The following is a 23,622-nucleotide window of genomic DNA, read 5'->3' on the forward strand; positions in this document are numbered from 1 at the left end:
TTGTAAGTTCATGTCTGATTTGGGCATATGCATGGGGGACTTTCATGCCTAAATCAGGCATAAGCAGTAGCGCAGAGCTGGTTTACTTACTGCAAATTTGAGACCAGTCAGGTCAGTATCAGTCTCCTGCAGCCAGTCATAGAAATCCTGAGCATTGTCTGTGGGATCACCCTCTCCGTACGTAGCCATGCAGAACACAGCCAAGGAATTGTCAATCTCAGAGAGGCGGCTCAGATCAGACTAGAAACAAGGCCAGAGAGATTAAGTTCCTTACATTATGTAACACTTCTCAACTTCAAGGATCCCAGAGCAATCATTGTGAACGTTATTACGGTGGGGGGGGGGGGGGGGAGAGAGGTTCACATCACCACCACTAAAATGCAACTGCCTCTGGTGTGCAATGTGGCAATTGTCTGGTGTTACTTTGCATTGTTAACCAACAGGATTGCGGCCAGGACACTGTGGTTAACATTCTTACTCTTCAGGAAAGCACCAAGGAATATTCTGAACAGGCTATGAGTGGTGAGACCAAATAGCACCTCAGAACCCTTCAGGTTGCCTGGCGACAGATTCCCAGGGTAAAGGTGACCTATCAGGTCACCAGAACCGAGGTGTCCTCTGTGATACAGAGGTGGTGGAACATCTGCAAGGACTTCGGAGCACTGATTCTGGCCCCAGCTGAGAGATTTCTCTCACCCACTGGTTCTAAGAGCATGAGGTCCAATTCCTCTTCGGAGCGAAGGTCCTCTCTGACTCAGATCCCAGAGCAAGGTGGCCTCCTACCCAGCCAGGCCTCAGAAGAGGAGCTTCTGGCTCACTTCACTTTGTAAGCAGCTATTATTGTCTATACTCTTCAGTAGCACATCTGACTGGCTTGCCGAGGCCACAGAGGTCTCCGTTCAGCTAACGGAGGAACACGACCCAGAGCGGGCGAGCTCTCCAGAGGCGGCTAGCTCATTCTTTCCAAACGGCCCACAACAGCTTCCTGCTTGTTCCCACCCTTTCACTGCCCGGCATGATCTGCCCTGTTCAGCTCCTGCTCTTGGCACAATCAAGCCAAGAACCTGCTTGAAGCCCCAGAGCACACCCAAGCTCGGCGGCTCACGGCCCTGCCCCGGTCCCACTGCCAGAAAGGGAGAAATCCATTGGCCCAATCTCTCCTCCCAGCAGACGGGAAAGTCTGGCTCCTTGGGGGACCCTAAAAATGGTTGTTTCAGTTCACGATTGCTCCCCTTTTTGGAATAACTCTGTAAAGCAGGTGGTGACCCCCTCCTCGTTCCCACAAGAAGCAGCACATCATTCTCCAGGGGCTAAGGCCCTTGATTTTGCTAGCACTAAATGGTTCAAGGACACATTCCTCATCCCTGTGCCGTATCTTACTGGGCCCACAGTTACTTAATAATTGCTGCAAGCAGCCGATGCTAACAGCTCTTCCCCTTCTTTGTTAATTAATAACACATCCCTTCAGCATGCCCGCGGGTCGCAGGCACCACTTACATATCCTTCGCACGCACGGAATTCGATAAGAGTAAAGATGCTGTGTGCAGCGAAGTTTAACTTACCATATCGTACTCCTCAGGGTCCGCTGACATGCCTCGCATGCCGTACCGATGGGCATCTTTGGAAAGGCGGTTGGAAAACTCCTCTGCTGTACCAGTCTGGGAACCATAAAACACCACGATGTTTCGCCCCTGGAAAGACAGAGATGCAGTTACACACGAGTTGCTAATTTGGCCAGTAACTGGAGTTCAGGAGCAAGGAGGGTGTTGTCATGGTTAAAGGAAAGGACCGGGAGTCAGGAGTCCTGGATTCTATTCCTGACTCTGACACAAACTTGGGCAAATCACATCTCTGGGCTTCTCTGCAATACCTACGCACTGGGACTGGGAGGCTAAATTACTGCTCGCACAGTGCTTTGAGATCCACCGTGGACACCCGCTAAAAAAACCTGCTACGTTATTATTCTGTGAGGGGGTTGGGGAGCGATGAACAGTGTGTGATTGGAGAACAGCTCCTTTGAATAGGAACTCCTTCGAGCAGAAACTGGTCATTCTGAGGCGTTTGGAAACTGGTCATTCTGAGGCGTTTGGTAGCCGGTGCTACCACAAATAATGATCAGCCAGGGAGTTTAAGGAATCCACCATTTTCCTCCTGACCCCAACCTCACATTACACTTCCCTTTGTTGCTAAGCCCTCACCTGAATTACCTCTCTCTTCAAAGAGGCAGATTTCATCTGTCTAGTACAAAAGGATATCTGCAGAGAAACAGCCCTGATTTCCCACCCTCCTTTTTATTTAATTTGACTAGCCTTCCAGAACTCGGGTACTGCACAAAGATGCTCATTAGTAGCAGGACCGAATCCATCTCCCAGCAGCTCACTGCTGATGCTAGCTAGACAGCTCAGCTGCTAAGCAGCTCCTGCTTCTTTAGCGCTGGAGGGGTCTAGTAACTCACACAAGAAGCTGCCCAGCCCCCCCCAGAGTGCCATGAACAGTGGCAGGAATTGGATAGGCAATTCTCTCACCATAGGGAAGGAAGAGGCCTCCATCCCCTCCACACTGGCTAAACAGGAAGAACCTGCTCCTTCCACAGCTTCAGAAAAGAGAAAGAAAAACTTACCGTTTTCTTCATCTTCTCAACGAAGCTGGTCTCCCTCACCAAGGATGTTCTGAAAGACAGCAAAGGCCTCCCTTTCAGTTGATGTGTAATCCGAAGAGAGGCAGAATGGGGCAGTCTGAGAGCGTGGAGCAGGAGCTTGCTACACATGGCTAGGGAAGAGATCTGCTTCACAGAGGCGGGATAAGGCTACAGAGGGGAACAGCCTGGTGAACATGTCCCGCTGCCATTCACAAGGGCCCAGGTGCATTAATAACCCTGAGATCCTACCTACATGGAACCTGGAGCAGGATGGGAGTGATGGAGCAGAGAGGACTTTCCCTCACCACCCTGAGAGATGAGATCAGCCCACTCCAAGAGCACTGGCAGTTGGATGATCCGCAAAGTGACATGTACTGGGGAGACCAATGGGTGGGGAAGGAAGGGGAGGGGAAAGTCAGCCCCAAAAGGAGATGGGCAGTAACTTACACACACACACACACACACACACACACCTGTTTCCCCGTCCTAAGCTCCCCACCCTAAAATGCAGACACGACTCAGGATTACAAAACAATCTATTGAATTAGCTGCAGGCGATACAAGAGCCTTCTGCTCCCCTGTGCCTCCCCCAGACTGGGGGACACTGGGCTATGGATTGAGACTGAAACACTTATGTTGGAAGCATAAACCTCTTCAAGGTGGTAGGGCCTGACTACTTCTGTTCCCTCCTTGATCTTCACACGCTAGCGTCACTGGAAACCAAGAACACACAGCGAACAGTGACACTCCCTCTCTCCCAGACACTGTTCCCCGTCTCGATTATTTTCTTGGTTTAATTGCCCTAGCTACTGAGATTACATCACTGCTTTATGAATCCATGGGTACACCCTCGCCTTGAGCAATGGTGCTTCCACTTTGGCCACAAGAGACAGACCGAGAAGTACAGCAGAAATAATCGGTCACTGGGGTTGGGGCGCCCATGGGAGTCAGGTGCCTAACTCACTTTGGCACTTTCATAAATCCCTCTGGGCGCCCAGCTGCATCTTCAAGCACCTAAATCCCTTTGTAACTCTAGCCCAAGGACTATTTAATCTAGAAAGCAGAGCTCGGATAGACGTCTGTAAACACAGCAAGTTGCACAGAGACGTTCAAAATCGAATGCTTTTGTTTAACCAGCCCCAGAAGGCACTCAGTGAAGTCACACAAAGGAAACAATCAAAATGCTTTTATGCAACATTAACCACTGAACTCACTGCAACAGGAAGAAAGAGCTCAAGTGGAGAAAGAATTAAAAAACAACAACAATGAATCATCTATATGAATAAAAGCAGCATCTGCACTTAAGCTAGCGAGGATACAGACTAGAAGGGGTTGCTACTCCTCATGCTTCTAAGTCCAGATCCACACTACCAACTTTGGATGGCCTACCCAGATCAGTCAGAGGTGTGATGGGGAGACATCCCTGACAAAGACAGCTGTGCTGGCCAAACCCTACAGAGCAGACAGTTCTATCGATCACACTGTACTTTTGCTAGCATAGCTTGCTTTACTCAGCAAGGATGGGGGCCTGGGATAACTGTACCAGCAAAGCGCACCTAGTATAGACCTGGCGTGAGTAAAAGCTGATCTCCAGTCTGGGATTGGGAATAAGCTCTCCTTCTCCCACCGGCGCTGCACCGGTGGGCGGCAGGCGATGACCACTGCTAGAGATATGCTACCAGACTAGATGTGCAATTATTCTCTTCTGGTTTGGCAGTCCCTACATTCAGGAAGCCTCGAGGACCCCGGCTGGTCAGTCGCAGGGCTTCTTCATCTCAAAATCCAGCCAACAAGCTGAACAGACGTTTCACTTTGCACAGCTCCCCGGAACTCCCGCCCCGTCTCGGGCAAACCTCAACGCGACGCAAGCTCAGAACCTTGCAGCTCAACACAGACCTCCAGTTCAGATGGATTTCCACTCAAGTCCCTTCAAACGTCCTTTCCCACCTCTTGGCTGAAATGATCTGTTCTGAGATTCATTATCCTACGGGGTTCTCATGACTGCCCCGCACCGACATCCCCTTGACGGCGCAATCCATGGGGCAGGGCTGAGGAGAACACAGGACAAGAGAAGGGAAGGATGAACTTCTTGCTTCTCTCCAGAGGCAGTAAAGGGATGCTCTTTCATCCGCTTAGCATGAGAACAGAGTACATTTTAAACACATCTGACTCAGAAAGCAGGCACATCGGCCCGTAGGCGCAGCTGCCCCTCATTACAAAGCTTCTGGGACAAGCCTGTGTCCTGTGGTTACCGCTTGAGCTGGGGACTGGATGTGAAGGAACACGGCTGCTCTGCTCACAGAACAAACCAGCGGGTATGTGTACGCTGTGATAAAAAAAACCCACAGCACCAAGTGTCAGAGCCTGGGTCAGATGATTTCGGCTCGCAGGGCCAAATGGCTACATTGCAATTTTATAGTCCTGCAGCCCAAGTCAGCTGACCCGAGCCAGCTGCGGGTCTTTCGTCACAGTGTAGATGCACCCAAAGAAGCAAACACCTGGAGACCTCCTTGGAACAGAGCTGTGCTTCTGGAGAGACTGATTACTGATCAGAGCTACCAAAAGTCCCTTGCAAGCAGGTTGCTGCCATCTGAGGGCTAAAGTCTCCTCTCAGGCCTTGTCTACACAGGGATTTCAGCCACTGATGCAGGCCTCTGGTATAGACACAATTTATACTTGCATAGTCCAATTTGTATCAGTGCAGCTTGCTCCACTTTGAAACAGGGACAAACTCCGCCAGTCTAAATTGTGTCTACACTAGGGTCATTAGTGGCTAGAAAGACAGTATACACAAGGTCTCAGTCACACCAGTGCAACTGCACTGGTCTCACAAGGGTGACACTGGTGAAAGTGACCCAGATGACTCTGGAAGTGAATAGAAATAAACTATATGAGACCGTGATCCGGTCCCAGGAACCCCAGGAGAGGTGGCGGCTTTCTCACTATAGTCTTTTCCCAGACAGAAGGATGAGTGCCAGCCGTTTGCTCACTCTCATTCACCACATGGGGCTTTAGCAGCACGCAGGAAGCAAGGAGCATGGGACGCGTTCCCATTTCCCTTTCACGGTGGAAGAATGCGAGGCTGGGTCTCCCGTGGGAAGAGAGCCGCCTCTGGGCAAAAACAAGAGGCTCTGGCTTCTGATCGTGTGAGAATGTGCAGAGTTCGCTAACAGTTTCCTAACCCGTGCGGCCCCAAAGGAGGGATCCCAGAGAATGTGTCTGAGCACATCCCCAGCACAAAGAGGGCTTTAAATAAATCTCTCTCCAGGCCTTCTCTCCCCACCCCAAAATAATGAACTGCTACAGCTCCCCTCACTAGGCTCTGACTGGACCCTGTTCTCTTTGCAAGAAATAAGTCCCTTGCAGCTACAGGTTAGGTGTCAGGGGAGAGAAAACTGTGCAAGGAGGTCTAACTGATTAGAAGAAACCAGCGTCAGACAATGATAGATCCACGTAGACATTGTAACTTACACAGCAGCTGTACTAGACCAATTTTAAGGGAAAGCCATCAGGGGATTAGGTTGTTAGAAGCAGTTACACAACTTAAAACCAAAAGAAAATATGTTTCCATACACAGTATGTAGAGTGTGTATCTTATTTAGATACACACTCATCTAGCGTTTAGCTATTGTGGTGATGGGCGCTCCATAAACACCAAACAAATTAAAGACAACAGGTTTTGGTTTTTACAACCCACTGCAGCACCCTGATAGACCATGAGAACCTGAATGTGAAAATGAACAGAAATGGATGATAAAAGCCATACCAGAAGTCTATTTTCATTGCCCCAAAAGGAGAGCAAACCAAAACAGTAAACCTAAGGGGTGAAAAGTACCGTCAATATGTACAATGCTCTTTTATTTCTAATAGTCTACGGTATAGCTTGTACCACAAGCGAGAAACAAGGCAGAGGAAGGGGGTGTTAACTTAACCTACATCTTTAAAATATACAACTATACAGACTATGCTTCTCTCACTCTTCCTACCAACATCCAAGAATGCAGAGAGCCTCCTTCAGACTCTGTCTCTTGTTCGAGTTTAAAGCCAACAGTTCAAAAGAGAGAAACGCCAACGCAGCCCGATGAGGGTCTGGAAGTCTCCAGATCATAACCATCCACATCCCAAACTCCCAAGGCAGCAGCCTCCCAGCAGAGCGGTCTTGTTTAGTTACCAACTTGCAGAGCTCGCACTAAGATTAAGCAATTGCTTAGGGCCTGGAGCAGCTCAAGAGGTCCCCCTATTATTAGTATGTATTGTGTGTGGGGGCCCCCAAAAATATTCCTCCTTAGGACTCCCAAAGGCACTAACTTGTACGTATTTTTCAGCACAAGATCCTAGGTCCAGATGTCGCTCTGAGTCAGAAAAAAAACAGAAACTGCCCTGTACACCCTCCATCCCACTGGACAGAGAGCAGTCTCTTGTACTTCTCAGTCCGAGTAGCAGTTTAGGCAGAACCTCCTTTCCTCTTCTCTTCCTGCCCTCAGAGTTCAGCAGGGAGATCAATACACAATTACATGTAGCTCTTGAGAGAGACGCGGTCCTGGGATTAAGATCTACAGATTGCTTGATCGGGAAGATTGACTCACCTCCCCAGAGTCAGGTCCTCTTGCGGTACCGAGAACAGACATCCCATGGTTAGGGTGGAAAAAAGGCAAAACGAAAAGAATCCCAGAGCTTTTGTATCCGTCCGAGAAGGGAGAGATTTTAACTTAGCTGTTGAAAAATGTGCACACAGGCCTTTCCATTCTGCACCTCTCGGAGCTTAAAGCCAAATCGCCAGTTTCCTTTTGTTCCGGAGAACGGAGCCTGCATGCCAAGTCCCTACACAGGTCATGGTTGGAGCAGTTCAGTTCGCTAGGATTCTCGCCGGACGCTTTGAAAGTTACCGAGCAGATCCACACAACCCTGAGAAACTGCAACATCTGGCAGCAGTGGCAGAAAGGAATTAGGAGTCGAGAATGAAACCTCCCATGATTCTCTGCAGCACACTCTTCCCCCCCACCGCCAACTTCCCTGCTTCTGTATGGAAGGGGGGGATAAAACTCCCTCCCCTGTACCCTTGTTACCTCAGCAACAGTTTATATCATAGCCGCTTTTTTCTTTTCTTTTTTTTTTTTTTTAAAAGGAAACCATGTAGGTTGAATGAAGCGATTCCAGACACCAGAGAGGCGGCGCTGAATGTTACTATGTTAGTGCCATCCATTAGGAAGAAAGGCTGTATTGATCATTGCGAGTTTGTTCCCTTTGGGGTCATATTAAATTAAATTAGAGATGGTCTCGCTCCCTCTCACCCCCCACCCCTAATAAGTTAACTAATCAAGCTGAGAAACTGGAACAATTCCTAAAACTAGGAAGCCCTTTAAATACAGGGAATGAATCTCTTTAACATTTGAGGATACAGATAAGCCAGTTTCCGTCCCAAATAATGCTGCAGGATAGATGGAAAATAATTACATACCAGCTAACATGTCTCAGCGTAGTCTCCGTCTAACAAATACCACAGCAGAGAAACAGGAATGCACTAGGGTATGGCGAGAAATCTAAGATCACGAAAAACACATACACCGCCTTGCAAAGAGCTAGCTCCCCAATAATTCCACCCAAAGGCAAGTTGCATACTCACTGGTCCATGAGCCTATGGAGATCAAAGGGACATTCCTCTCTAATGACATCTGCAGAGCAGACGCTCTAAAAATGCTGCCCTAACGGTTTCAATTAAGTCTTTGAATGGTCAAAATGCAAGCACACTTCTCTAGGTTTCAATGTGCTCGCCTGCCATGAATGGCCAATTATGCTGTGTATTTATACACAGTCTTTTGTACAAAGGTCTCAAGCATTTTACAAACATTAAGCCTCACATCCCATCCTGTGAGGAAATGACCTCCATTCTGCAGAGGGAAAGCTGAGGCATAGAGGAGTCAAGTGACTTGCCCAAGTCAAAACAGAAAGTCAGCGACTGAACTATGGAATAGGCCCAAGGAGTCCCGATTTCTGTTTCTGTGCCCTAGCCGTGACAGAACGCTGCCATTCCTACTGTGGCAGATCGCATGTATTGCTGGATGCTCTCCATCCGATTCAGACTGTCCAGAACAGGATCTTTGGCTCAAGCTCCGTTTCCCTAGTAACCATAATAATCTCAACCGTGTCAGAAGCACAGTTGTACAGTAGACTCCCACCACACATGATGCAAGGCACCATCACATCCTCTTCTGCATTATCAAATCAAGAGAACATTTTCCATCTAACTAAGAGCAATCTAAACATCCCAGCAGCAGCTCATACTAAATAAATCCTTCTGTGAAGTAACAGTGCACAGACACCTCCAGTCTCCCTCCCAGCTCTTGGTTCCGCTGTTCAGTTTGTTTTGCATGGAGATCTGGGCAGGCTGTAACCTCTAGCCCAATGCAATTAGGGAAGAGTCTTGATTTGCAGCATTTTCTCCAGTAGGGCATCTAGGGATTATCCCCTTTGCAATCTGGAGAACTACTCAAATTCTTCACTTACTGAAAACTACATCTCCATTTGGGATTTAATCCACCTCTCGAGTAGCAGCAGTTTCATATCCAGGATGTCTTTTGGACTAATCTATCAACAGTTCTCTCCTTTCACGGGCAGAGGTGAGGTCCTTTTATCTGGCCTTTTCCATCCATTGTGGCAACGATTCAGTTCCATCCCGTGAGTTTAGGCTACAAACTAAATTGCTCCATAATCAGCATAGACAGACACTGAGCCAGCAACCTGACTCGATGCTCACTGCCCTGACGCAGGCGGTGGATGCTGAGCAAATAGCTAATACCCACGAAGACGACAGGCCACTGGTGGTTCTTCTCTATAAATGGGCACAGTCCTGTTGTGAGTGTCTAGTGCCAGTGAAGGAGCATATTAGTAAGTGCCATGTGAATCAAAGCATCGTGAAGAAATCTGCCAAGGGATGCAACCAATATAATGTGCCTACACTGATTTTTCATGACTTTAAAAAACAAATGCACGGCACTGCTGTAGTTACAGGTTGAACTGAGAGAGGTAGGAAACAAACAGCAGCTTTATACCGTGATAGGACAAACGTGCCCACAACGGTCTGAGGAGTGGTATTAACACAATGCAACCTGGGAAGGCTTCTGCCAGCCATGAGGGAGGAAAATCACAGCACTGAATAAAACCAACACACTGTAACAATAAAGGTCTGGGCTTAAGTCATTGGTAGCTTCAGTCAAAAGTCAACTGCCCATGTGGGCCTGATTCTCAGAGGCACTGAACAATTGCAGCTTGAGCTGAAATCCAAGTGAGTTGAGGGTGCTGAGCATTTACTAGGATCAGGCCTTCTGAGTCCTGCCTGGTTAATATACTCAGCTGAGACTGCTGACTAGTCAATCCATTCTCAGGGTCAGGGTAACCCATCAAGAGGGCTAGGCTAGCTGCCAGATCTTGAAGCCAGAGTTAGTAGTAACTGATAGACTGATTCTGCAATGCACCGATTTTGCATATTTATCAAGTAGGAAACCCTACCCTGGGCTAGAGGATGGGAGGGAAGTAAATCCACAGATAAAACAGCCTCACTCATTCGTTTCCCTCCAGATTCCAACTATCCTAAAAATGTAGCTACAACCACAATCCCAGGGCCCCAATCCAGCTGCAGCCTCTAGTTTTGCCTTTGGTGGCAGGCACGCAGCTTCTGGTGCCACTGGCTTACGGCTCGGGCAATTGGTAAAGCCTCCAAGCAATTTGCTAACATGACTTATGTAGCCTCAGCCTGTCACTGCAGCAGAGCTGACTCTGGATTGCACGGGAAGAAGCCATTTCGAGGCTTATTTCCCATCCCCCTTTAATATCAAAATAGATAAGACTTAGGGTGTGTTACCGAAGTCGCAACATGTAATTGTGCCAGACACTCCAGTGACAGAGCAACCTTGCAAGCTGCCTTCATTCAGCTGTTGGAAACGGGCAATGTCCCAGTGGGCAGGAGATGTTCACACTTCAAGGGAAAACAGGAGGTACTGCTCTTCCACAGCTCCTAATGGACCCCCCCACCCCCCCAGTGAAGCAGAAGTGCAGCCGCACAAGGACGACAGCATAGTACGTACAGTGCAAAGCTGCTAGAACTAGAATAAGTGACAGTGCAGGATAAAGGGGTGAAAACCCCCTGCACCAACTCACACTGGCCCCAAACCTCTACCACATTCTAAGCTAAAAGCCCATACGCCTTGCTCAGGTTTAGCGGGGAAGAGAACAGAATGTGTGTGGCTGGATGCTTCCACCATACAAAGCAGCACAGACAGGCCCAGTGTTCAGTGCAGAATGGATGGCGTGTTCCGCTGGGAGACACAGAAGGGCTGCTAGGACATGAGCTCCTCTCATCTCAAAAAGAACAGGAGTACTTGTGGCAATTCATCAGATGCATAGAATGGAACATATAGTAAGATACACGCACACACACACACAGAAGGTGGAAGTTGCCATACAAACTGGAAGAGGCTAATTAATTAAGGTGAGCTATTATATGCAAAAGAATAAATGGACACAAATCTGACATCAGGAATCATCACATTCAAAAACCGTTAGGAGAACACGTCAACCTCTCTGGCCAGTAAAAGACTTAAGGGTGGCAATTTTGCAACAGAAAAGCTTCAAAAACAGACTCCAACGAGAAACTGCTGAGCTTGAATTAATATGCAAACTAGATACCATTAACTTGGGTTTGAATAGAGACTGGGAGTGGCTGGGTCGATTTCCCAATGTTAAGTATCCTCACACCTCCTTGTCAACTGTCTAAATGGGCCATCTTGATTATCACTACAAGAGTGTTTTTTTTCTCCTGCTGATAATAGTTCATCTTAATTAATTAGCCATTTACAGTTTGTGTGGCAACTTCCACCTTCTGTGTGTGTGTGTGTATTTTCTTACTATATGTTCCATTCTATGCATCCAATGAAGTGGGCTGTAGCCCACGAAAGCTTATGCTGTAATAAATTTGTTAAACTTTAAGGTGCCACAAGTACTCCTGTTCTTTTTGCGGATACAGACTAACACAGCTGCTACTCTAAAACCTCTCATCTCAAACACAGTCCTGATGAGATCTGGAGCTGGATTCTCCCCAGCCTTGCAACGAGTGTAATCACAAACACCTGTACAAAGTGAGTGTGAAAAGGTGTCACCCAGACAGCAGTATTTTACCCAGATGTAAATGACTACACAAGGTACAGGATGGGGGTGAGGAAATCAGGCCCTACAAAATGGCCAGTGGCTCTCAGCCCCCGAAAAGAGTTGGCCAATGTCACAAAAACAAATAAAAAAGCCTCACAATGCCAGCAGTCTCTGCTTATGGGTGGTACAGAAGCTCAGGATGGAGACTCAATGGCAGATCTATGGTGCCTGCCTGCACTAACCACCGCCCAAATGAGTGTTTCACTCCTTCATTTTCATAAGCACCAAATCATCTTCTCAAAACAAAAATATAAAACTATGGGCAACAAGACCCCTGCAGATAAAAGGGAGGGGGCTTTGGGACACTCTTTCCAGCCAAGGGGCCATGGTCTTACAGTTAAATCCTTAATACAGGGCCAAGCTATCTGAGAGACCATCACAGCCCTATGTCTTATTGCAGTGCCTGAGATGAATCCGGTGAATACTGCTGGCCATCCCATGCTATGCAACAGAGGATGGGAGACAGGGGTTTCTCCTATGACCCCGGCATGCTTCCTTCAACACACATCAAAGGAGAAGCGCCAGAGACTCCGTGAAGTCCTTTAGGGATGTTGCTAATTGCTACCGATTTTACATGGAAGGTGGTCACATACTGGGGTGATAGGCAGCTGCGAACAGCCCAAAGAGAGCTAGATGGATCTCAGGGTTCCTCTATGGCATGTTCCTCTGCAAGGTGCAGGACCGTCTCCTTTGAAGCGCTGTGTGATTCACATTCACAAGAGCTGTCCCTGGGAGTTTTAGCAGATGATGGGACAGGAATCTAATTCAGCGTCCCAGTTTGCGGGAGTCTGGCAATACCATTCCCCTGGCTACCCCAGCTCCCATCATGAGAGATCGGTTCTTATCAAACTCCCCAGAGATGAAGGCTGGAGCAGATAAATACACCAAGGGTGACCAGATAGCTAGTGTGAACAATTGAGCCAGGGTGAGTGTGAGTAACGGGCCTATATAAGACAAAGCCCCGAATATCAGGCCTGTCCCTATAAAAATGGGGACATCTGGTCACCCTACATACCCCATTCACAAGCAAGCCCATTGTGGGGGGAGGGATGCTTGAATGGTCCAAGGAAACTCACAGGTTACGACTGAAGTTAGGACAGATGACAATTAGTGAATAACGACCATGCATAGTACCAGCTGCTTCTCTCTCTCTCACACACACACGCACAACCACCTCTCTGCCCCATACAGTGACTTCATTGCAAGATGCTTGCGAACAACGTGGGCTCCTCCCTTTAAACTTCTAGCCAGGGCGCGAACTTTCCTCTTCCTGGTGAGATCCATTTTTCTATGGCTTATCTTAAGCCATGCTGTTTCCTCTCTGTTAGTATGTGACATTTCGCCCCGGGGATTTCACAACCCACCTCACTCCTGGCCTCTCTTCTGCGCAGAGACTCAGGGCTGGTCTACACTGCAGCACTGAAGTGCCATGATGTAACTCCCCCGTGCAGATGCTGCGGGCACGAACTGAAAGGTTTCTATTCCACGTTACCATCGTCCTCTTCAGACAGGATTACATTAATGAGAACTAGAAACCTTTCAGTTCATGCCCACAGCATCCACATGGGGGAGTTACAGCAAAGCAACTGCAGGGCACAGCTTCAGTTACGCCTAACACTGGGGCCAGATTAAAGCAGTGGCTGAAGAGAGATTACAATGAAACCCAATGCCCTCGTTTTCACTTGTGACCCACAACAGAGCGCAGGAGTGAAACACCAGCCTCGCCCGGACCCCCGTCCTTCAGTTAACTCACTCTGCAGCAGATCCAGGAGTTTGGGAAAGATAAACGGAGACAAACATTCATTTCTAGTGCCTAAATCAAAGTTGGTGTTACATTCACAGTAACAGAAGCATGGCACCCTTGCTGAAATTCACCTCTGTGCAGAGGGCCAACGCAAGGCATCTGTGGACCAGTTAAGCCTTGTGTCAAGGGTGCTCATTTGACCATGCTATGGACACTTCTTTCCACAGGCATTCTGCAATAAACCGTAATTCTTGCAGTAGTGAAAGGATACTTCAAAGTAAAAGACACTAGTAATCACCAGCACGGGGCCTAAATTAAGTGGTGCGCAGTGGACAAACAGAGAAACCCATTCCACCGAAAATACTAATGCACCATCACATCTGAGACAGTAACACCATCTGAAGGCAGGAAACTGGGCAGAAATCAAGATCCAGTCTCCTTGTCTGTATGCATTCTGTGACCACATGACAGACCCTACCAGAATACTGACAGGTTTCAGAGGAACAGCCGTGTTAGTCTGTATTCGCAAAAAGAAAAGGAGTACTTCTCCTTTTCTTTTTACCAGAATACTGGGGACCTGCAATTTAGAAATTATTTGCAAGGTAAATATTTTGTATTTCACAAATAAGGTGAAATTCATTCCAAAACAAAGGCCAATTCACCAAAGCCACTCTTACGAAAAGGTCTTGGTACTCCCTGTAGTCATCTTGGACCAGGGAAGCATCTCTAGGAGCTACAGTCTCAGCAGGCGAGGACGAACGCAAAGGAGGCTGAGGCTGATCCTCCTGCAGTGTAGCGGGTGGATGTTCCAAAGCTTGCAGGCCTTGAGCGTTTTGCTCGGTACTGAAAACATCCTCCTGGGACTCCTCATGGAGCGTGGTAGGAGATCTAAGAGACTGAGGAACCAGGGAGGATCTGGAAACTAGAAACATGCTCCATGGGTTCCAGTAGGGCCACTGGTACAGCATAGGACCCCAACCATGAGTAAGGTTTCCTTTCTCTGGAGTGTCTCTGTATCTCCGGTGGGCACCTCCCTTGACGGAGGAGAGGAGTGCAGTCATCTGTCTCAAGAGCAAGGGGCATAAAAGCCTACCTCAGGCTCCGAGCAAGACCCTGAGTCAGCCGATCATACCAATCATACCATACCAAGCGGTCCCAAGGTCGAGGTGCACTGTTCTGGAGCTATTGGTACATAGCTCTGAGATATCCAAGTAGGTTTATCCCAGGACTGCACTGCTTGAGAAAACGCCAGATGGTTGAAAGCTTTATCCCCCTGCAGTGCCAACTCACTAGCTTCAGGCAAGTCCGTAGCTGGGGCCTGAGGATGCACCGTCACCGAGTGAGTTGCTTCCTGTACCATCAGGGAGCCTGGCACCCAAAGGCAGAGTAGATCTCATGCGGCCAGACGTGCCTCTGGCATTGTTGGTACAGAGATACTTTCCTGTTGCAGATGATGTTGCCCAGAAGTAGTTGGTACAATGGCAGGGATCAGCTGCCAGAGTTGATGAGCCCTGATGCGAATAGGTCGGTACGGGGAGAGTCTCTTGCCAAAGGGCCCCTTCCTCTGTCCTCCTGAGCACTTACTGATCTCAGCTCCTTAGACAAATCAGCTCCTTGGAATGGGGAAGGGGACTGGTGCCGACATCCCGAGACAGTGGCCGGAGAGGCATTCCACACCCAGGCTGAAGAGCCCTGTGCTGCATGCCCCAAGCAGTAAGGCTCAGAAGGTAGATGCAGGGCAGCCTCCATCTCAGTCTTTCTTCGTTTGAGGTTTAAAAGTCCCTGCAAATTTGGCAGCGGTCCCTAATGTGACCCTTGTTGAGACGCTTTAGGCAGGTGGAATGAGGGTAACTTACCAGCACAGGTCTTTTGCAGCTGGCACGAGGCTTAAACACTGGAGATCGTGGCATACCCTAGTATTGGGGGTCTGCGCCCTGTACAAAAGGGGAACTGATGCGCCAATAAAACAATACAAATAATAAATGAAACTTATATTAATCTAAACGACTAACAAGTGCCAACTATTTATAGTAAAGCTGAGAGATTCCCCATAAGGGGATAAACTTGCAGAAGCAAGCCAACACACTCCAATTACCGATCACAGGCAGTGAGAAAGAACTGAGGAGGTCCGGGGCAGCTTGGCCCTTTATACCATCATGCGGCAGTATGAGGCAACAGAGGCCGCATGCGCTGCCCCAATGTTAAGGGAAAAATCCCTGATTCTGGGGCACTGGGCACGCACACACATGAAGGGGAATGGACACGTGCACTCAAAGAATTCTGAATTTCTTAGCTTTTGTGGGGTTGACATCTTGATTTTAACGTTGCATTAATGAAGCTGGGCTTTGTTTATAAAGGAGGGGGAAAAAAGGACAGTAATAAAAAATACCGATGGGGAGAACTAAGGAACTGGCTGGAGGGTATGCACACACTGAGCACCCAGTCCCAACTAACACTGGGAAACATGGTGCCCAGGGCTCATGCTCTTGATATGGTCCCTGATCTAGAAGAATTAGAACATTGTAGGGCAGATATAGGAGGCCCAAGAAAGTGAGGCACAAAGACAAGTCATGGTTAAACCCCTGAATGCTTGGAGTGCTTTTCGGATTCAGTAACTAATAAAGGAGCTTCCCCAGATGCAATGCTTGTGTTGCCAGAGAATGGTTACCATTTTATCTGATGTGTTTTCTCTTCTGTACTTGCTATTAAAAGCCACATTCGCTTAAGAGCGACAGAAGCAACTGCTAAGCAGGGCAAGGTCCAGCCTGAGGCTTTCAGACAGGCTGCTCCTGTCTTGCCGGATGCTGGCACCAGTAAGGGGAGTAATGGCCAGGATGTGGGCCACTGTGATTCAGCACCTTGCTCTTATGAGGTGTTACAGAGCAGGCAAGTGCAAGGCAAGGAGAGGGTGAAACGGCCCACAAATAAACAAAGGAGACAATCATTAACTCTCCTCCTCCCTCTAGCACCTGTCAAGAGCGAAGAGATGTGGAGCAGCCCTCTAAGCATGCACAACTCCGCTGACTTCAGTGGCATCACAAGCACTTGCAAAAGGCATGTATTTGGCTCTTTGGGTTTCAAAAGCATTCAGTTAATCCAGCTCTATATTCTGGTCACAGGCCAGTGGGTCATCTGATTAGTTCTGTTAATGATTCCTCTATGCTGGAAACTCTGAAGAAAGGTCTCCTGACATTACCCCACCATGCCAATCCTTTTGTGAGGTGTTCTTTGCCCCCAAACAAAGGCCTGTCTAAGTGATCATTGCTTCTCCGACCTTCCCCCCCACACTGTCAGAGAGCCTCCATCCACCCATACGGCCCCACATCACAGTTCTTCTGAAGGAGGATCCCCTTGGAGACATCAACGCCACACCTTAGTGGGTGGAGTCAATACTGGGAGATACCACGGCTGCTGCACGGGAAGGAGTCTACTGAATTCACACTGCCACCCAGGAAATTAATTTGATTCCTGGTGTCTCACCTTCCAGGCTGCAGAAATCAAAGCAGTGGATGACAGTGAAGAGAATAACCAAGCAGGGCAGATTTTCTTCTCCTCGCTCTGGAAGTATGTTTAAAGCAAAGACCAGGTATAACGGCTGACTTTATTCCTGCTCTACGTGGCAGAGTTATGAGTGGCAAGCCCCCACGTCCCACCCAACAACTCAGTGGGACAAGGTAAAGACAAGCACTGACAGTACCACCTAACTACTCTCTGGTAGCGGGAAAGCCAGTTCTTCCCCTTCTGGCATCCCAGCAGTGTGAGGCCAGTCATGGCTTTCCCACCTTGGCTGGTAAGAATAGGATTTACATGCTAATCTCACTTAACACAGAGGAGCGGGAGGAGGGGCAGAAAAGGAGGGGAAACTGAAGAAACAGTTACGACTGTAGGTGATGGGGCACACAAACCCCACACTGGAGAAGAAAGGGTTAAGGAGCTTCTCTGGGCCCAGGCAGCCCCCCCCCCCCACCACACACACACACTTGCAAAGCCTGCACAAGCCAGTAAAAAGGGAAGTTGAGTAACACAATGGCAGAGAAACAACAGAAGTGAGCTGACCTGTGCTCTTAACTGCCGAGAAGGAGCTCCACAGGGGCACCTGCTGATTGAAGCCAGGTGATACTGACCTGACCCAGCCTGCAAAGCATAGACTGGTGACTTTTTGAAAATCAGAAACTTTATCTGTGTGTTCCGTTATTTACTTTACCCTGTGGGAAGAGAGGGGCACTGGCAGGAAGCGATCCAGGGAGGCACCTGCATAGCACCTCAATGTACAGGGCCTAGCTGCCAATCACTGGGGCCCCAGATCGGAGCCCAGTGGAGAGGGTGAGCTCAGGCTCTCCTACCAACCCCCAAAAAGGAGACAATGACAGAAGTCTATCCCTCACCAAGGAACCAAGTTGGGAAGACCCTGAAGGTACTTGATGCAAGAGGGGGAAGTCCTAAAGCCCTTGCTGATTTCTGAAGACTTCTCCATCATTGGACTCTGTGTAACCCAAACAAATTAGACTTGAATTTGTGACTCGGCCGGAGTGCAGAGACACTGAAATGACAGATCACCACAGGGCGACTATATAATGAGAAAGGGGATCACCCGGGAGGAAGACAACCTACCACAACCCCGCCTGACCACTAGGTGTGACTAGCGGTGAGCATTCCCCTTCACAACATACCAATGGGATTTAGAAGCACATTTATGCCGAGTTCATCAGGACAGTCACTTACACTGGCTGGATTTTGGTGAATTCAGGGATTTCTTCCTTTTTCTTGCGGAAGAGGAACCAATAAGAAAGGAGGCCAACGATGAGTGAGAAGAGAAACACATCGGTCATGCTGAAGAGTGCGCCCTCCGGGACAGCGCTCTCAGGAGTGGGGAGAGTGGAGTCCATGGCAGAATCCCCCATGGCAACTGGCAACGCTAGAAAGGGGAAAGAGGGAAAAAAAATAAATTACATATAATCAAAATGCCAACCGTGCCAGAGCATCACCGGAATGTGATGGGAGAGACCTAGGAAAAGACCTCCCAGTACATGCTGTGTTCACTATATTTTTTAATGTCCCAAGAGCTAGCCCATCCTTTAGGAGATCATTCCACAGCCTAATGCATCTCACTGCGAAAAAGAAGCCTTCTGCTATATTCAGCCAAAATTCCTACTTTCAAATTGTATCAACCCTAGCCAGCTTGCACTCCATCCTTGGCATAAACACCTTTCAAACAGCTGTAGCCTTGTGCCTCTCCCAGAGGTCCTCATCTGGCTCCCATCAACGTCAGCGGCAAAGCTTGTGATGGGAGCCAGATCAAACTCACAGCTGGCCCTTGCCCCAGTAATACATATTCTGGAGGATTCATTTCCTCCAGCCACCCCGATCATTTTTGTTGCTCTTCTCTCTTGTATCTTTCTGGGGCAGAATTTACTGCCATATGACTCAACCACACCAGAGCCACGGAGAGAGCCTGTTACCTTCCTCCATAGCGGTGCAATACCTCGTTGGATGCATCCTCAAGCTGTGTTCACTTTTGTTTTGCTTCAAATTCATGTCTAATTTGCCATCCACTAGCACCTTTAGGTCCCTGTTGGCACAACAGCATTCGCATTCCTATTCCTCAAGATGAATCCCAGTTTGTTCATTTTTGCCCACCTCTCTATTCTCTCTAGTAAATCCTAGGTCCATTTATACTATTGCCTTTGCACTCATTTAGTATCTGTCAGGTTTATTAATACCTGCTTTTTCCTTTCTTCTAGATCATTAAAGTGGCTAGCTGAAGACAGATTTCTGAAATGACAAAGAGCAATGTAATGGATTGGATGGGACTGTTCAAAGAACACCTCGATGTTGATTTGCATGCAATTAATCATGTGTTACTGATCTATTATCAATTATTCTTATTCCCCCCCCCCGAAAAGCATCAAAAAAGAGCTGATCGTTGTGAGCACATTCGGACTAGCAGTTCCCCTGATCCATCTGGCTAAGGTACTTACAGAGGCTCCCAGGTTACACAAGACCTGACTTAGGCAAATCCGCACTCAGGTTGCGTAAGCTAGAAATAGGAGGGCTTTTTTGTTTGTTTTTGCACATAATGGTCGGGTATACATTTCCGACTTACGCAAAATTCAAGTTACGCAAGGCATTCCGGAACGGAACGATAGCAGAAGTCAGGGAGCATCTGTATTTCGCCCTCATTACCACATTAGCTCAATGCCTCACAATCTTTAATGTATTTATCCTCCCAACACCTCTGTGAGGCAGGGCAGTGCTATTATCCCTATTGTACAGGTGAGGAACTGAGGCTCAGAGAGGTTAAGTGACTTGCCCAAGGTCACACATGGCGTGTGTGGCAGAGCAAGGACTTGAACCCAGGTCTCGCAAGTCCCAGACTGCTGCCTGAACTACTGCCACCCTGCCCTTCGAGAATAAATAGCTACTGCTTTTCCTCTTCCATTGTTTCCCCAAGCTACCAACTCTTAGCAATCATGCTTCACACTGGAAGATTAGTTTCATGATGGGCAGAACAGAGTTCTGAGTGGGCAAGCAGATGATTAACTTGAACCATGATCCATGGGGGTAGAGTAGTGACAAAGTTGACAGCGGGAAGAGTAAGCAGCACAGGTCATTGCAATGGTAGCGTCACATTAGGAAACTGGCAGAGCGGTGATTCACAGAGCTCAAGGGAACATTGTAATCAACTAGTCTGACCTGCTCTTTAACCCAGACCAGAGACCTGCCCCAGAATTATTCTTAGAGCAGTTCTTTTGGAAAAACATCCCATCTTGATTTTAAAATGGTCAGTGACGGAGAACCCATCACAATCCTTCCAATGGTTAGTCATTCTCACCGTTAATAATTTACACCTTATTTCCAGTCTAAATTTGTCTAGCTTCAACTTCCAGACATCGGATCATGTTAGACTTTTCTCTGCTAGACTGAAGAGCCCATTGTTCAATATTTGTTGCCCATGTAGGGACTTAAAGACTGTAATCACGTCACCCCTTAACCTTCTCTTTGCTAAGCTAAATAGATGGAGCTCCTTGAGTTTATCACTGTAAGGCAGATTTTCTAATCCTTTCATCAGTCTCATGGCTCTTCTCTGATCCCTCTCCAATTTATCACTGTCCTTCTTGAATTGTTGGCACCAGAACTGGACAGAGGATTCCAGCAGTGGCTGCACCAGGGCCAAATACAGAAGTAAAATAACTTCTCTACTCCGCCTCAAGATGCCCCTGCTTATACAGCTCAGGCTCACATTAGCTCTTTTGGCCCCAGCATCACACTGGGAGCTCCTGTTCAGATGATTATTCACCACAGCCCCAAACTGTTTGCAGAGTTGCTGCTTCTCAGGATAGAGTCCCTCATCATGTAAGCGTGGGGAATTCTTTGTTCTTAGATGCAGAAATGATGTGATTAAGGTAACTCCCCCTCCACGTGCCAGTGGACTGGCTCTATCCACATTGCAATTGAACACCCATCACTGGCCCACGTCAGCTAACTTGAGCTCACAAGGCTGGGACTATGGGGCTGTTTAACTGAGGTGTGGACGTTTGAACTCCGGCTGGAGCCTGGGTTCTGGGACCCTTCCTCCTCGCGTGCAGGCTCTGAGGCTTAAGAAAGTGGGTGGGCGTCAGAGCCCGAGCTGCAACTTCAAAGCACCGTCTGTACAGCGATTTTAAAGAGCTAGCACAAGCCCCACTAATCCAAGTCTGTCGACCCAGACTGGTAGGCTTGCTCCAAAATGCAGCGTAGAGACACTCCCACAAGCAGAGTGATCCCCTATTGTGTTTATTATCTAGAAAACACTTTGAGGCCACCAAAAAATTTGTTGTTAGAACCCTTCTAGTGGGATGTTACTGTGGGACTATGGCGAATTGCTGAACAGCACCGCTGTCAAAAGTTACAAATCAGCACTTCAGTAGAGGGTGTAGAGACGCACATATGCACCTTGCAGTGACATTAGACAGGCCTTTCAGGTGCACGAATCAAGGAGCTTGCACTTCCAACGTTGCAAGGCTAGTTCAGGAGTAAACACAGAACAATTGATTCTCAGATCTGTTCAGAGTTTTATTTTACTAAAGAATTTAAGAATGCGATTCTACTCTGCGGAGTGATTAAACAAGGAGTCCCATGATGTCGTTTTCATTGTCTGGATTGCCTAAAAGTGAAGTTTTTCTTCTAGCCAGAACCCCTGCAAACTAACTCTGAGATCTGAGTGTTAACCGGGAGGTCAGGTTTGGCTTTGTACATTACCACAGGTTGCCCTGAGCCAACTGAGGTGGGTCATACCATAGATGCAATTACAGAGTAGGCTTTATGATAAAGCCTCTGTACCTTGTGCCAAGCAACTTGTGTTTTAGGGCTCTCTCTTGTTCTCAAGGATGTCTGCGCATCTCCATTAATCGTTGACATGCATTGTGTGCCAGAGTTGCAGGGAGAGTTTTTAGGCTGCTGGCCACTTTTCAGGGACATTTCCTGCCAAGGACTGTGTTTGTACTAATGACTTAATTGACAGTAATTCACTAGTGTTACGGTCTGGTCCTATGACCTGTTGAGCACCCTCCACTGACTCTGAACTCAATGGTGGAGGGTGCTCAGTACCTTTCAGAATCAGGCCCTTTGATGCTCCCGATTCCGTGAAATGTCTGGCACTGAAGTTTGATGACTTTTAATTAAAGACAAATTAAATGTGCATGAATTCACTGCTGTAGAACATTTCTGTGCGACTTCACAATGACCCCAACTATACATGTGTTTAGGGACCAGACCTTCTAAATCTAACACAATACCAGAGCTCTAAGCCTGAAAAGGGACCATTTCAAAGTTGAATGGGCTAAAATATAACCATGCCTAACATATCCCCCCATTACTTCTTAATTTGTATTATATTGCTGCCTAGAGGTCCCAGCTGAGATGGGGGGAGGGTCCCCATTTTGCTGACAGAGTAAATAGACAAGGCAGAAAAGGAAATATATCCCACTTCACCAATGGGAAACAAGGCTCAGATTTTCAGAAGTGATTGGTTATTTTGGGTGCCTCAGTCTTTGCCCATCTTGAGTCACCTCAGAGGGGCTCACTGTTCCAAGTGCCCACACTCTGTAAACCAGGCCCTTTCAGGTGTCTCAGGTTGTGACTGTTTGAAATCTCCCCTGAAAGACACAAGTGATGGGAGATCTCTGAAGTAGAAATGCTGGTTTGGCTTTGTGCAAAGGGACAGCGGATGTTCAGAAGGGTGGATGTGACATCTGGTGTTTGGTCTTGCAGTCCTTCCTCATGTGTAACCCCACCGATGCCCATGAAGCTACTCAAATGTGAGTTGGGGTTGCAGGATTGGGGACCCTCTTTATTTTCTGCATGGACTAGCAAAAATGCACCTTGCGTAAATATCTATCTAATCAGCTGCCTACTTGTTAGAAGGCCTTCAGCTTCCTCCTTTCTTGGGCAGATCAGGGCTATAAAATAAAGCAGCTACCATGTTCAGTTTCCCATGCAGGAGTCAGCAACTTCCATATGTACTTTTTGCTGAGACCTTAAAGAGAAGTTGAGAATAAGCTAGGGCATAAGGCAGGAAGAAGTATTAAAGAAAATAGAAGTTTGTATGAGAATGTGTCTTATTCAAATAGTAACTCAAAGTGTTAAAGGCAGGGCTTTCCTTGGAAACAAGAGACCAGGTGGGGTCAGAATTAAAACTTGTTAGCTCTTGTCAGCAGTAGGTGACTCAGTGTCTCATCCTCCTACAGATAAGTTTGTATAGGCCAGTTAATACTGAAGAGCAAGTACAGCAATATGAGAGAGGTGGATTCTTCCCTGACTCATGCATCATTCTGACAATGACATGAGCCCTTGCTATGCAGTTACTAGAAAAGAATCAAACCTCAGAACGTGCCCCAAAAGCCCAGAGATGTGAAAACCAGACCAACTTACTAAAAAAACAAATAATATGGCTTTTTGCAAGGTAAACAAAGAGGCCTTTTATTTACACAAACATCTGTGACCCAACATTAATAGAAAACAGATAGACATTGTTGCAATTACATATATTAGGTCAGCTTCA

At 47.7% G+C, this 23,622-nt stretch overlaps 1 protein-coding gene across 8 annotated transcripts in view; it reads right to left on the reverse strand.

The window, feature by feature from the left end:
• The window catches only part of POR (cytochrome p450 oxidoreductase), a 60,088-nt gene that overhangs the window by 18,710 nt on the left and 17,756 nt on the right, over positions 1 to 23,622 (reverse strand). For 7 of the 8 annotated variants that reach the window (XM_048823701.2, XM_048823699.2, XM_048823695.2 and 4 more), the window contains 4 exons: positions 18,306 to 18,498; positions 2,621 to 2,669; positions 1,563 to 1,691; positions 91 to 240 (listed from right to left, as the gene is read on the reverse strand). In XM_048823701.2, coding sequence (XP_048679658.1) covers positions 91 to 240; positions 1,563 to 1,691; positions 2,621 to 2,669; positions 18,306 to 18,484 — 507 coding nt within the window. In that variant the 5' untranslated portion in view covers positions 18,485 to 18,498. Of the gene's footprint in view, positions 1 to 90; positions 241 to 1,562; positions 1,692 to 2,620; positions 2,670 to 7,224; positions 7,548 to 18,305; positions 18,499 to 23,622 lie in introns of those variants that run through there. The other variant, XM_048823702.2, reaches the window with a different exon arrangement.

This window comes from Caretta caretta, chromosome 17, assembly GCF_965140235.1.
Source record: "Caretta caretta isolate rCarCar2 chromosome 17, rCarCar1.hap1, whole genome shotgun sequence".
In the NCBI taxonomy this organism is placed as follows: domain Eukaryota; kingdom Metazoa; phylum Chordata; order Testudines; family Cheloniidae; genus Caretta; species Caretta caretta.